The sequence below is a fragment of the Geotrypetes seraphini genome, chromosome 7 (assembly GCF_902459505.1).
Source record: "Geotrypetes seraphini chromosome 7, aGeoSer1.1, whole genome shotgun sequence".
Classification (NCBI taxonomy): domain Eukaryota; kingdom Metazoa; phylum Chordata; class Amphibia; order Gymnophiona; family Dermophiidae; genus Geotrypetes; species Geotrypetes seraphini.
The window spans coordinates 87,807,578-87,821,754 of record NC_047090.1 but is presented as its reverse complement, the minus strand read 5'-3'; the positions used below and the strand labels follow the sequence as shown (position 1 = coordinate 87,821,754).

General features: G+C 44.2%; 1 protein-coding gene across 3 annotated transcripts in view; it reads right to left on the bottom strand.

Annotated features, from left to right (window-relative positions):
• Positions 1 to 14,177, bottom strand: part of BAZ1A (bromodomain adjacent to zinc finger domain 1A) — a 510,052-nt gene that overhangs the window by 226,407 nt on the left and 269,468 nt on the right. For all 3 annotated transcript variants that reach the window (XM_033951344.1, XM_033951343.1, XM_033951345.1), the window contains exon 17: positions 11,387 to 11,508. In XM_033951344.1, coding sequence (XP_033807235.1) covers positions 11,387 to 11,508 — 122 coding nt within the window. The remainder of the gene's footprint in view (positions 1 to 11,386; positions 11,509 to 14,177) is intronic.

The window sequence follows — 14,177 nt, the reverse complement described above, 5'->3', positions numbered from 1 at the left end:
AAGGGAGAGAGAGACAAGGGAGAGAAGGAAAAACGGAGTCTAACTGGCAGATGTTAGGGAAGGGAAAAGGTGGAACAGGGGATGGCAGAATTAGATGGGGCAAGAGAGGGAGATACTTTAATAGGAGGAAGATGGAGAGGAGAATGACAGGAGATGTTTGACCATATTGTGGGGAAGCTGTTTTCTGTCAGACCTGCAGTTTGCTATGCAGTCCAAACTAGAGAGCTGCACGGGAACGGGGACGACGGGCATCCCGTGGGTTCCCCCTTCAGGTCACGGGGATCCCGTGGAGACGCCCCCTAGGGTCGCGGGGATCCCGTGGAGACGCCTCCGAGGGTCGCGGAGTTCCTGCGGGGCTGGATGTACTAAGTCGCACGGCTTTTCTCCCTACCTGCTCTGCTTGCAGCACAGAGCCGAATGGAAGTCTTCCTGACGTCGGAGGGGAGGGAAGGCTTAAACAAAGCCCTCCCTCCCTCCGACGTCAGCGCTGACGTCGGAAAGACTTCCGTTCGGCTCTGTGTTGCAGGCAGGGTAGGTAAGGAGGAGTAGCCTCGCGGCTCGAGTGGCTACCAAGGGAGGGGGCTTTCAGTGTCCTTCCTCCCCCCGTCTTCCCCATGGCCTTTCAGCGTCCTTCTCCCCCCTCCTTCTCTTCGCCCCGGGTGCAGCACAGCCGGCCAGGTCCCCTTACTTTTATGGCGCTTCCCCGACCGATTGTCAACAGCCCTGGTCCGACAAACCTCCCTGCCCTTAACCGCGAATCTAAATTACCTTCTTATAGCAGCTGTAAGAAGGAAATTTAGATTCGCGGTTAAGGACAGGGAGGTTTGTCAGACCGGGGCTGTTGTCGGTCGGTCGGGGAAGCGCCATAAAAGTAAGGGGACCTGGCCGGCTGTGCTGCACCCGGGGCGAGAGAGAAGGAGGGGGGAGAAGGACGCTGAAAGGCCATGGGGAAGATGGGGGGGGGAGGAAGGACGCTGACAGGACATGGGGAAAGCAGAGGGGGGAGAAGGACACTGAAAGGACATGGGGAAGACAGAGGGGGGAGAAGGACACTGAAAGGACTTGGGGAAGACAGAGGGGGGAGAAGGACACTGAATGAAAGGACATGGGGAAGACAGAGGGGGAGAAGGACACTGAAAGGAAATGGGGAAGAGAGTGTGGGGAGAAGACACTGGCAGGGAAGAAGACAGAGATGCCAGACTATGGGGGGAGCGGAGGGAAGAAGATGGGTGCCAGACCAATTTGGAAGGGGGGAGAAAGGGAGAGGCACAGTAACAGAGCAAATGGAAGACGCAGAAGGAAGAGAGACAGTGGATGGAAGGAACTGAATGAGAGCATGAGGAAAGCAGAAACCAGGCAACAAAGGTAGGAAAAGAATTCTATTTTTTTTTTTTTTTTTTTTGCTTCAGGATAAAGTAGTATATTAGTTGTGTTGATAAAAATTTATAAACAAAAGAGGCTCTGGTAGAAACCCGTTTACAAAGTATGTATTCTTCTCAACTAATATTTCCAAATTAATAAAGTCTTTTTGCTTATTTGTAAATGGGTTTCTACCAGAGCCTTTAATTCAGTAGCATAATTAAATGAAATAACTATTTCTGAAGTTTATAGGGACGGGCGGGGACGGAGGGGATTCCTTGCGGGGACGGAGGGATTCCTCACGGGGACGGGTGGGATTCCTCACGGAGACGGGTGAGACTTTGGCGGGGACGGGTGGGATTTCTGTCCCCGCGCAACTCTCTAATCCAAACCTCCTGAATGGCACTTTTAAAAAAAGTGTATGAGGGGGGTCACATGAAGCAGCTGACTTGATCAGACGCGTGGAGCGAAGCTCCAACTAAACCCAGAAAAAAACTTGCTAATATCGGCCATTTATCTCTGCCAGGGAAGATGAAGTACAGAAGCAGCACTATCTGTCCTCGGTGGGTCTCAGGGAGCAAAGTATGCTTATAAAAACATCGTGAGTAGCATGGGAAAAAGCCAAAACACCATCAGCAAAAATGGCATCCTTCACCATCCCAGCTGTGGAGTGGAATCAAGAAATTGCAATGTCAGTATCTGCGGCATTAGCAAATAAATTAAATAAATTGCAATCAGCAGCTGATGAGCTAAATGAGAAATTTGATTCACATAATCAATGGCTTACGGAGGTTGAACAGGTGTCAGACCAGGAGGACAGGAGTGACCGCTTGGTGACCCAAATCAAGGTACTATAAAAAGAAACTATGGTCCTGCAGGAAAAATGAGAACAAGAAAACCGAAGCAGATGAAAACAACCTGCACCTGTTGGGTCCGCAAGAGTAAGTAAAGGACAGTGACCTGTACCATATTTTTAGCATATGGTTCCCTGAAAAACTGGGCCTAAAGCCAGACCAGGGGCAGTACAGTTGTGAAAGGGCACTTCATACTGGCCAAAAACACATACAGAAAGGCCACGAACAGTGAGTGTCCGGTATAGCACATGGAGAAAGAAAGTACAATTTCTGCAAGCTTACCAAAAGGGTGACCCATCATAACTGTGCGGGACAATCGCGCGCAGGACTTATGCGTGCCAGTTTAAAACAGTTACTGTTAGCACTCCAAGGGGGGAGTGTGGGGGGATCCCATCACTAAATTTAGAAGTGTTCGCGCTCCCATTGGAGGCGTGTGTGTGTGGGGGGGGTGACCCCCCCATTACAGAGGAAACTGATTACCCCCCAAAATGAGATAAAACGGCAGTTTCCTCTGTAATGGGGGGGTATTCACCCCCTTCACCACCCCCAAAGGGAGTGTGAACACTTCTAAGTTTAAATGGAGGGTTCCCCTCCCACACACCCCTTCAGAGCGCTTACTGTAACTGTTTTAATCCGGCGCGCATAAATCCTGTGCGTGATTGTCAGCGTGCCATTGTCCCACGCGTTTTAGTTAGTGTACCTAACAAACGTTAGGCCCGTTGAAGTACAAGAGGGCTAAGCTGCTTCTTTTTATTACTCCACACGTTACAACGGAAAGCGATGGCACCATACTGTACCAGCCTGCATTCATTCAAAAGGTATCCAGTTCGTCTTGGTGTTTCCAGCTAAGCTACGAGTCTGGCATGTGGGCAGGACAGTAACCCTGCAAAAAGTTGAAGACGCAAAGGCATATGTGGAAAAAATGAACATTTCAGCATAGACCACTGGACTTTTCAGGTACCACGGTTATCTGCATTTCAAGTTAAATAAGGAACAGTTTTTAAAGCCGCTTTCTAGTCTTATGAGATATGTGTTATGAGGATTATTATTCAATAGGAATGGGGAGCAGTTGTGCTTCTTGTCAGATCCATGGTTGCAAAAACTTTCACTAACAAGAAAGGATGTCCAAATACTATATATCCAAAAACAACATCCAATGTTATTCAGCACTACCTACAGTACCTAAAGAAAAAGGATAAAAGACCTCAGTGTCTAATAGGGATTCCAAAAAACTTCCCACATAGACAAGCCAATCTCAAAATCACCACTTTGAGACCAGCAGACACATCCTCGGTCAAAAACTCCAAGATAAGTGGAATTATATTAAAAATAACACAGTCTTTCAATAACATCACTTATCTGAAAATGTAGTGTTCCAAATGTTCTTTGAAGTAGTGCTGAGACGTGGAAGCAGGAAAAACCCGCACAGTGGAGCATAAGCATACAGCACAGCAGCTAAACAGTCATCACCGCTGGCATAATGTTTCCACAACATCCAACAGGGCTCCCTGTTTCGCAATCAAGCTTCTTCAGGGATTTGAGTGTCAGTTAACCCGCTTCTGTTCCCGTTTATAACATAACAGCCTCCATCAAGCCCAGTATCCTCCTTCCAACAGTGGCCAACCCAGGTTCCCAAATGTACATTTAGCATATCACATTGAGGTAATAGTCAATTGCTGACACTAAAAACCACCTTGAGTTGACTTTCTGGTCAGGTAGATGGTTTAGGAATGCAAAACTGTGTCTCTGGGATGAGCTCAGATTAACACAAATGTGCACTGAAGTGTAAAGACAGAAGCCAGATACATCTGAGGGATTCTGTGTTTACAAACCATTCCAGCTGTGCTTTCTTGCTTTAGGAGTTCAGCTGTGTGATTTATAGTTTTCTTCCATTATGTATTACAGTTAGATGTGACTGATAATCGTAGACCTGTTGAATAGGCTAATGGCAAGCAACTAAATACAGTTCAAAAAAATCTATCTTGCCATATGTAATCAAAGTTGCAAAGACCTCTTCAATGATATTAACACACTGGGGATATCTCAGAATGCTACTCTGATAAATACTTGTCAGCGTAGCAGCACTCCTCACCGAATTCACCCTGTGTGTATCGGAGCTCTTTGCCGCACTTATTATGTATCAATCATTAAAACCTAATATAATTTAAACTTACTATCTCTCTTTATTATCTTTAATTAGTAACTAATCTGTATTCCATCTTCCATTATTCTCATTTATTCAACCTTCATATAAGTTCATAAAACTCTTTCTTTTAAACTTTTCTGCTTTTCAATCCTTAATTTTCATGAATGAACTTAGCTTTTGTGTAGCATTTATTCGGCTTTTGTTCAGCATATAGCGAACTGCTGCCCATCTATGCGTTTCGATTCCTTCTTCAGGACGGGGCTAGTGCTTTAACTATTGTTTTCCAACATTCATTTTATCCCGCGACCTTTTCGGCAATTAAACAATAAATGCTACACAAAAGCTAAGTTCATTCATGAAAATTAAGGATTGAAAAGCAGAAAAGTTTAAAAGAAAGAGTTTTATGAACTTATATGAAGGTTGAATAAATGAGAATAATGGAAGATGGAATACAGATTAGTTACTAATTAAAGATAATAAAGAGAGATAGTAAGTTTAAATTATATTAGGTTTTAATGATTGATACATAATAAGTGCGGCAAAGAGCTCCGATACACACAGGGTGAATTCGGTGAGGAGTGCTGCTACGCTGACAAGTATTTATCAGAGTAGCATTCTGAGATATCCCCAGTGTGTTAATATCATTGAAGAGGTCTTTGCAACTTTGATTACATATGGCAAGATAGATTTTTTTGAACTGTGATAATCATAGAGACAGAACTCACCTCTTCAATAGTGCAGGCAGTCGGGAGGACTAGGCAGACCCGAACGGCGACAGCAGCCGGGAGATTGCAGGCGACTACGAGTGGCAGTAGAGAGCGTCGGGATCATAGCGTCACACAGCATGGCGGCCATGAGACTTGCCCGCCAGAAGACATGAACTATAGATTCACGCGCCTCAAACTTGGCGCGTGAATCTACAGCTGATGTCTTCCGGTGGGCAAGTCTTGCGGCCACCATACTGTGCTCCCGACGCTCTCTACTGCCGCTCGCGGTCGCCTGCATTCTCTCAGCTGCCGTCGCCGTTCGGGTCAGCCTAGTCCTCTCGGCTGCCTCGTCCTCCCAGCGGGCCAGCTTATTTACAAATATTTAATTGTCAGGTGGACCAAATTGTATGACACCACGGGCCAAAGTCTGACATGTCTGCCTTAGAAGCTACAGCATTTTTTTTTTCAAATTCTTTATTCATTTTTTCATCTTATAACAAGTACACAATATTACAGCATTTGTTTTGCAGTGATCGTAGAAAGAGTAGATGTGGTTTTGCATTGTTGAAGAAATGTGTCCATCCTCTTATTTCGGGAGGTAAGCCCGAGTCTAAGATGTGTCCAGTAAAGCTCCAATAAATTCCAAATTCTGGGTTGGTTGAATATGTGGCTTTTGGTAATTGATTGCAAATCCTAGAAGTTTCCAGGAGACATATAGTTAAATTTGATGGATGAAATAGCAGCTTGAGGTAATGACGCCTTGACTTACCAGTCGTTGAGATAAAAGAACACCTGGAAGCCTTAGGAATGGAGTGTTGCAACTACTACAGCTAAACATTTCATGAACACCTTGGGTACTGATGCTAGACTGATTGGAAGCACCCTTTATTGGAAGTGATGTGTTCCTATTAGAAAATGAAGATATCTTCTGTGGACTGGAAGAACTGGAATATGTGTGTAGATCTAGAAAGCAAAGCCAGTAGTTTTTCTCTAAGAGGGAAACTAGAGTTTCCAAAGAGACCATTTGGAATTTCTCCTTCACTAAGTACTTGTTGAGAGTACAGAGATCTAGAATTGGATGCAGATCTCATGTTTTCTTTGGTATGAGGAAGTATCTGAAGTAGAACCCCTGGTTTCTCTGTACTGGAGTAAAGTTTTGATGACTCTGAGCTGCAGAAGGGTCAAGAGTTCTTGTTGAAGGAGGATTGCTTGGAGGTTTCCAATGGAAACGAAGAGCATATCCATGTGGAATAATTTGGAGGACCCAAGGATTTGTTGACATGGGGGTCCAACAATGATGGCAGTGGTGAAGTTGACCTACAATTGGAAGAAGTTGGGAGGAAGAGGTGAATGCTGGCTACACTCTCTATTAAGCATTCAAAATGACTGTTGGGTCTTTTGCTGGACTTCAAAACTGGCACTCATTCGTTTTCATGCCTTATGAGCACGAATGAGTGCTGGTTTTGAAATCCAGTCCTGCCTACCTCCTGAAGTAGCCGCAAGGTGAAAAGCTTGTCAATAATAATAATAACAATAACAGTTTATATACTGCAGGACCGTGAAGTTCCAAGTGGTTTACAATTTTTAGAAATGTTACAACTTAAAGTGCACGTTTACAATATTGAACTGTTTGAACATTATGTCAACATAATATGGAGGTGTTGGTTGTTTTTTTTCTTGTTTGTTTTGTTTTTTAAAGCCAATGAAGTTACTGCTCTTTCAAGTTGAGAGAAGTTACTCCCTGACAGGGTTCTGAGGCTTTTTTCCTGTTATAACTTAGATGCATTTAAATATCCATTTACATTATATTACATTAGTGTCTTCTATCCCGCCAATACCTTTCAGTTCTAGGCGGTTTACAACAAGAATTGGCCTGGGTATTCTCAGGGAAATTACAAGGTTAATACCGTGTTTCCCTGAAAATAAGACAGTACCTTATATTCATTTGGGGCCCAAAAAAGGCACTAGGTCTTATTTTCGGTAGGGATTATTTTTTCATGTACATGATCATCTCTCCCTTCCTTTACCCCAATTCTTTCTCTTTCCTTTCCCCCACATGTGCAACATCTTTCCTCCCCTCTCACCCATCCCCTTGTGCCTTCCCTTTGCCATATCTTTCTATCCCTCCCATCCCCCTGTGCAGCAGAACCCTTGCCCAGCTTCCATTCTTCCCTCCCATCCCTCATGCAGAACCCTTGAGCAACTGCTGCCGCTGCCCCCGCCGCACAGCTGAACCACTACTGACCCTCCATCCTTCCCTCCCTACCGATCCCTGCCGACCACTACTATAAATACCTTCCGGCAGAGGAGCATCGGACCAGCAGCCCTCACAGGCTGCTTCGCGGCCTTCTTGCTGGGGCCTTCTGTGTACTGATGACATCATCGGTACACAGAAGATATATTAGTGATATATTAGAAGATATATTAGTGATAGGAAGAAGAGCAAAAGTGGCATTGTGAGACTCAAAGGTGAAGGGGAGAAATATGTAGAAGCTGATAAGAAAAGGCTGAATTGCTTAACATATATTTCTGTTCTGTGTTCACGGCAGAAGCACTGGGAGCGGTATCGCTGAAGACAAATATGAATAGGGATGGAGGACTGGTAGACCCTGAACAAATTTCAGATAGTGATTGTGAGGAACTAGTTAAAATAAAAGCAGACAAAGCGATGGACCCGGATGGTGTACATCCAAGGGTGCTGAAGGAGGGAAGTTCTGGTGGCTCCGCTTACTGACCTTTTCAATGAGTCTCTAGAGGCGAGAGTGGTACTGGAGGACTGGAGAAGGGAAAATGTGGTCCCTCTCCACAAAAGTGGAAGTAAGGAATAAGTAGTGAATTACAGGCTGGGAAGTCTGACTTCTGTGGTAAGCAAATTAATGGAAACGCTTTTAAAACAGAGAATGGTCAAGTTTCTGGAATCCTGTGGATTACAGGACCAAAGGCAACATGAATTCACTAGAGGTAGGTCTTGTCAGAGAAATCTCATCAATTTCTTTGACTGGGTGGCCAGAGAATTAGATAAAGGGAGTACGCAAGATATGGCGTATTTAGATTTTAGCAAAGCCTTTGACAACAATAAATAAACTGAGTGCCCTCGGGATGGGTCCCAAAGTGACAGGCTGGGTCAAGAACTGGTTGAGTGCAAGGCGACAAAGGTTAGTGATCAATGGAGATTGTTCTGAGGAAAGGGATATCATTGGTGTGCCTCAAGGTTCTGTTCTGGGGCCTGTTCTTTTAACATTTTGTAAACAATATTACTGCAGGGCTTTTGGGTAAGATTTCTCTCTTTGCAGATGATACCAAAATCTGCAATAGAGTAGGCCTGGCGAAGCTTGAATAATGATCTGAAATCTGGCAGCTAAAATTTAATGCTAAGAAATGCAAAGTCATGCATTTGGGCTGCAAAAACCCGAGGGAATGGTACAGTTTAGGGGGTGAAGAATTTATGTGCATGACAGAAGAGCGGGACTTGGGTGTGATTGTATGTGATATCTTAAGGTGGCTGAACAGGTTGAAAAGATGACGGTGAAAGCTAGATAGAGGTATGGCCAGTAGGAAAAAGGAGGTATTTATGCCCCTGTATAAGACCCTGGTGACACCTCATTTAGAATATTGTGTACAATTCTGGAGACCACACCTTTAAAAAGATATAAAAAGGATGGAGTCGGTACAGAGGAAGGCTACTAAAATGGTGAGTGGTCTTTGTCATAAGGCATATTGGAACAGACTTAAAGATCTCAATCTGTATACGTTGGAGGAAAGCGGGAGAGGGGAGATATGAAAGAGAGGTTTAAATACCTATGTGATGTAAATGTGCACAAGATGAGTCTTTTTCATTTGAAAGGAAGCTCTGGAATGAGAGGGCATAGGATGTAATCTAAGGGTGGTAGATGCATGGAACAGTCTCCTGGTAGAGGTGGTGGAGACAAACTGTGTCTGATTTTAAGAAAGCCTGGGATAGGCAAGTGGGATCTCTTGGAGAGAGGAAGAGATAGTGGTTGCTGTGGATGGGCAGAATGGATGGGCCATTTGGCCTTTATCTGCCATCAGGTTTCTATGTTTCTCTAACAACCAGCTGTTCCCCTACTTGCAGTTCTGGCATTACTGGGAGCAAATGAACAGGCAGCATACAGATGCAGGGATAAAGGGAAAATTAAACATGGTATTCTCTAGGACGCCCACTTCTCTAAATGGCTGCCTTACTGGAACAGACTCCCTAAAGTATTCATTAGATATTCTAGGAATGGCAAACCTTAAAGAAGGCTGGCAGTGAGATCTATACTGTCTTTCACTGATCAGCAATTTACAAAGCTCTTTACAGTGTTCTATGAATTTGTAAAATCAGCAGAGCTCCAGAAAACACAATTTAAGCTCTTGCATAGGTACTATTTTACAAGGATTAAGGGGGCACAGATGGGGTTATGAGATACTGTTGTAAGTATAACATGTAAGTATGTAACTGGTACATATGTGCACTTATTCCTAGAATGTTCTAAATTAACTGTATAGTACGAAACACGTTTGCCACTTTGGCAAGTGTCACAAACAGTATGCCGGAATGGGACTATGGAAAGGTACTCTCGTGTATGCAAAATACATTAAAGGCACAGCGAATTTCTGCTCTTCAGCGATGCTTTATTTACAATGCGATCTTGCTTGTTAAAAAGGTGATCCTGGATCATTGCTTATCTGTCACAGTGTATGGCACGAATGTGGGAATTACCTAAATTTGAAATCTATACTTACAAGAACATGCAACACACAGACAGTCTTGCATTGCAATCTGGGAAAAAAAATTGGAATCTCAAGCTAAAGATGGTTTATTCTGACTAATATAAAAAAGGGGGGGGGGAGGGGAGAGAGAGATTGTTTGCAGGAGGGTTGGATGAAGAGTATATGTGATAGCTGGACCAAGCTGGTTAGTGGGATTAAAGTGGCTAATATGAATGTTGGAGTCGCAGAGTCCACTGTACAGCTTCAGCCTCCTTGAGACAAACTTTCTACTTTTTGTTATACAGAGTTTATTGGACCCCAGTGAAATTGCAAAAGTTGGATATTACTCGTTCCATTCGTTGCTGGCACTGCCACATTGAAGCAGTATGGTACGCTGGATCATCTTCTGTTTCATTGTCCTCTGATTCTATCTTTCTGGCGATCCATTTGGAGTAAAATATTGCTCATTCTTGGGACTCCAATCTTATGCAACTGTACCGTTTAGTACATCTCTTCTTAAGGATCATCAAAGCAGACTCCTTATCATGACTGGTGTTGCTTTGCAGATCGCACAGAATTGGAAACAATGTGATCATTTAAACTTCTCCTTCTGGTGGGAAACACTGTATGTACTATCGTTATGAACAAACAATGGCAAAGCAATCTGGTCACTCTCAAAGGTTTAATGCTATTTGGGGTCTCTTGGATACTTATGTTAAGCTCCTTTAAGTTCCATGTCACCTTGCATTTTTCAGATTTTGGTGTTTTCTTTCTGGACCTCCTACCAGATTTCTTTATCTTTGTGGTTCTTCATAAACATCCAGGGTGGGGATGGGGGAGGGTTTTGGGAGGGGAGGTTGTTTTCCTTCTTTCAGGACTAGTACCTTAGTGCTTTTCTAGTTGTATTTACTATATATGTAAAATTATTGCACTTTTGTATCAATTTTTGATTTTTTATAAAACCATTAAACAGTTTTGAAAAGAAAAAGGAGGGTATGAATTATAAAAAATGCAGAGGGGACAGACATTTTGTTTTATGACTCTTAACTAAAGAAAAAAATTAGAAGAAAAAATGCGTGAAAGGGAAGGAAAATGGCAAAAATTGAACAACGTTCAGAGACATGACTTCTTAGCTCCGTGGAAAAACTAAGAACTAAGGTACCATGAACCTGCGTCGGGCAGGAAGGCACTCGTGTATGCACAGTGCAGGCAGTTCGCGAACTTACTCAAGTTCTTATAGTGGCAATGCACTTTTAAAGCTGTTCCTACCGGGCTCCGTGGATGACATCACCCACATGTGAGAATATACTGCCTGTTTGTCCTGGGATAAGAGTACTACAGATGTGAAGATGTGAAAATAAATGCTTTATTTACCCTATAGTACCCTAGGCAAGGCAGCATACATAAATCAAACATAATTTTCTAGAAGGGCCTCTCCTTCCTCACTCTCTCTCCCTTTTATCAAGCCACACGAGCTAAATGCCGAGCTGCCCATAGGAACAGAATAGGCAGCTCGGTATTTAGCTCACAATGCTTAGCAGCACAGCTTCATAAAAGGGTGGTGGGGGGTGGGGTGGTGATGGTGGTGTGCTGTTCTGTGATTTTACCTCTCCTTCCACGTTGGATAGACAAAATTTCCTCCTCATCTTCAGACACAGCATCTTGATCATGTTCTTTCTGTTCTGTTTCTCTGCTCTCATTGCTTGTATTCAGATCTTGTTCCTCATCCCTGAGAAGAAACCACAGCCTAGTAAAATATATCACATGCTGTACAAATCTGCCCAGCGCTGGACTGCTGCCACCTATGGAAGGGCTTAGTTGCAATACTTATGAGAATGTTTTATGTGGTTTTGAAACAAAGTAAATCAACAGTTTGAACAATGATTGGAAGATTAGGTTTATACCTTCGATAATCTGTTAGTCCCTGAAGGATTTCATACACTACATGTTCAATCCCAACCCACAATCTGGATGTTGCAGAATTCACATTTTTTCAGAACACATTCTGCATTCCCCTAGTGGTAGAAACAGTTCAGTCCCAAAGCCAAGCACATATCTGTAAATCCAGGACAAAGGGGATACAGGGGAAATCCCCATCAACACAAGTAACTCACGAACTAGTTTGCTCTGCAAACTATTAACAAATAATAAACAGACACAAAGACAACTCAGAAAAAATATTGAGGAACAATGCAGTACTAACCTGCTGTGTACAACGAGCACCTTAAGAAAAGCCTTCGGTAATGTGTATACTCACAGAAAGTCCCCACAGGATTTAGCAACTGTCTGGAAAATCTTCAAACTTGGAATGAGAGTAACCGAGGCAGAAAGGAGTAGGCTACTCCAAACAATTGAGTAACAGAAAGAAGATTATCAAAGGTTAAGTTTATACATCTTCCATTCTGTTATGTCCTTTCCGGATTCCATATGGTAGGTGATGTACAAAAGCCACGGAAGCTAGGGAGGGACGGAAGAGCCTGCCCACAAAATCAAAGTCCTGAAAAATGGCAGCAGAATTCGCCGTTGCACCATTCGGTAAAACCGGGTAAAAGTATTAAGAGAGGACCAAGAGCTGCCCTGAAAATTTCATCAGGATGAATCGCGCGAGATACCCACAATGACGCAACCTTTCCCATCAAGAATGCTGTAAGCAAAATTGGAAGCTGCACACCACGGGTGACATAAGTCGTGGAAATAGCCCATCGAATCTATCAAGTGATTGAAGACTTGGATGCTGGCCAACCACGTCAAGGCGCCACAGTGAGAACAAAAAAGCGAGCAGACAGCCCAGAACTCAGTTATGCTTTCCAAATCAAGATCCTCTGGACATCTAATTTGTGGAAGATCCAAACTTTGCGTTCCAAAGCTGTCTTATGAAATGCAGGCAATCTACCATCCTGATTGACTCAGAAAGCCGAGACCAGTGTTGACAAGAAGTAATGTACAGTACGGAGGAAAACACCAACGTCTATCATATGGAAAAAGGCTCTCTACACGAAAGAGCAGAAACTCCAAAATACACCATGCTAAGTCAATGGTGACCAGAAAAACAGTCGGGAACGTCAGATCCAAAAGAAATACATCCTATAGTGGTTCAAAGGAAGCCTCATCAAGGCCTTGTAAAACAATGTGAAGAGTCCATAAAGGGAAAAGAAGATACAAGGGAGGACGTGGATGAGGTGTCCCCCTCATACTCCTGGTCAGATCTGAAAGAGCAGTAATCAAACAAGCTCCTCTAAACGCCCAAAAACACACAAAGCCTGTTCAGGTTCCACCTATGAAAAAAGCCTACCAGGCTTTGGCAAAAGAAGCCAAAGAAGAGGGTACATCGAGCGCAAAAGAGTTGAGATAACTATCTCCAAATAACCGCTCAACATCAAGGCTGAGCGCGCAAGAGAAATGCCGTAAAAGCCATGGGATCTCCAGGGGCACCGGTCCCAGACTGAGAAAGATATTAATAAAAAGGGAACCAGAGCCTTTCATCCCGCTAAAGACGTACGAGAGTCACAGACCACGGGCGGTAAGGCCAAACTAGAGCCACTAGAGAAACCAGGCCGGAATGTGTCACTGTCTAGAGGATGACTAGACCTATCACAGACCATGGGTAGGAGGTGTGGGGGGGGGACAGTACATCATACAGGAACTTGTGAGCCAGCCAGGGCCAAACCAATACATCCGACTCTAGCTTTCATGCTGTTCGTCGAATGAAAAGGTGCCCAGTCTTCGAGATCTCTGCCGAAGCCAACAAGACCCTGTGAGGCAAATCCCGGCTCATGTAAGACCAGACAGAATGACTCCAGAGGAACCAGGCTTCTGAGTCCAGGAATGACGGCCGAGGAAGACTGCCAGAATATTAGCGACTCCGGCTCCATGGGCCATCAAGAAAGGCAGAAGAAGCGCTTCCTCCCAGTGGAATGCCACAGATCTATCCTGCCCAAGAGAAAGAGCACTAGAGTTCCATCATGATGTACATACGCCACTGCAATGAAGAAACCTTGCACCGCCGGTCTTTCTGAATGGGCTGGAGAGCGAGTAGTGCCAGCCGAATTTCCGAACCTCTAGACGAACGGTCCACCAACGTTGCGGACCAGGAGTACACAACCCCTGAATAGAGCGGGCCCCACAATGAGCCCGCAACCCAAAATCCACTCGGAAATCCGAAGAAGCCAGCCCTGGCCAAGAGCCACCTTGAAACCACCAGCTCAAATTGCTGCTATCGAGTTCTGTCCAGGACAGCGGCCGTTAAAGGTGTAAAAACTCAGTGGAGATCATCAAGAGAAGAGGGAATCCCATCAAGGGTGCATGGGAGCTCTGGCCCAGGGAATCACCTCCAAGGAGGCTGCCCAAGCCTCAGAACCTGCAGATAAACCCTAGTCAAGAGATCCAGACAATCCAAGA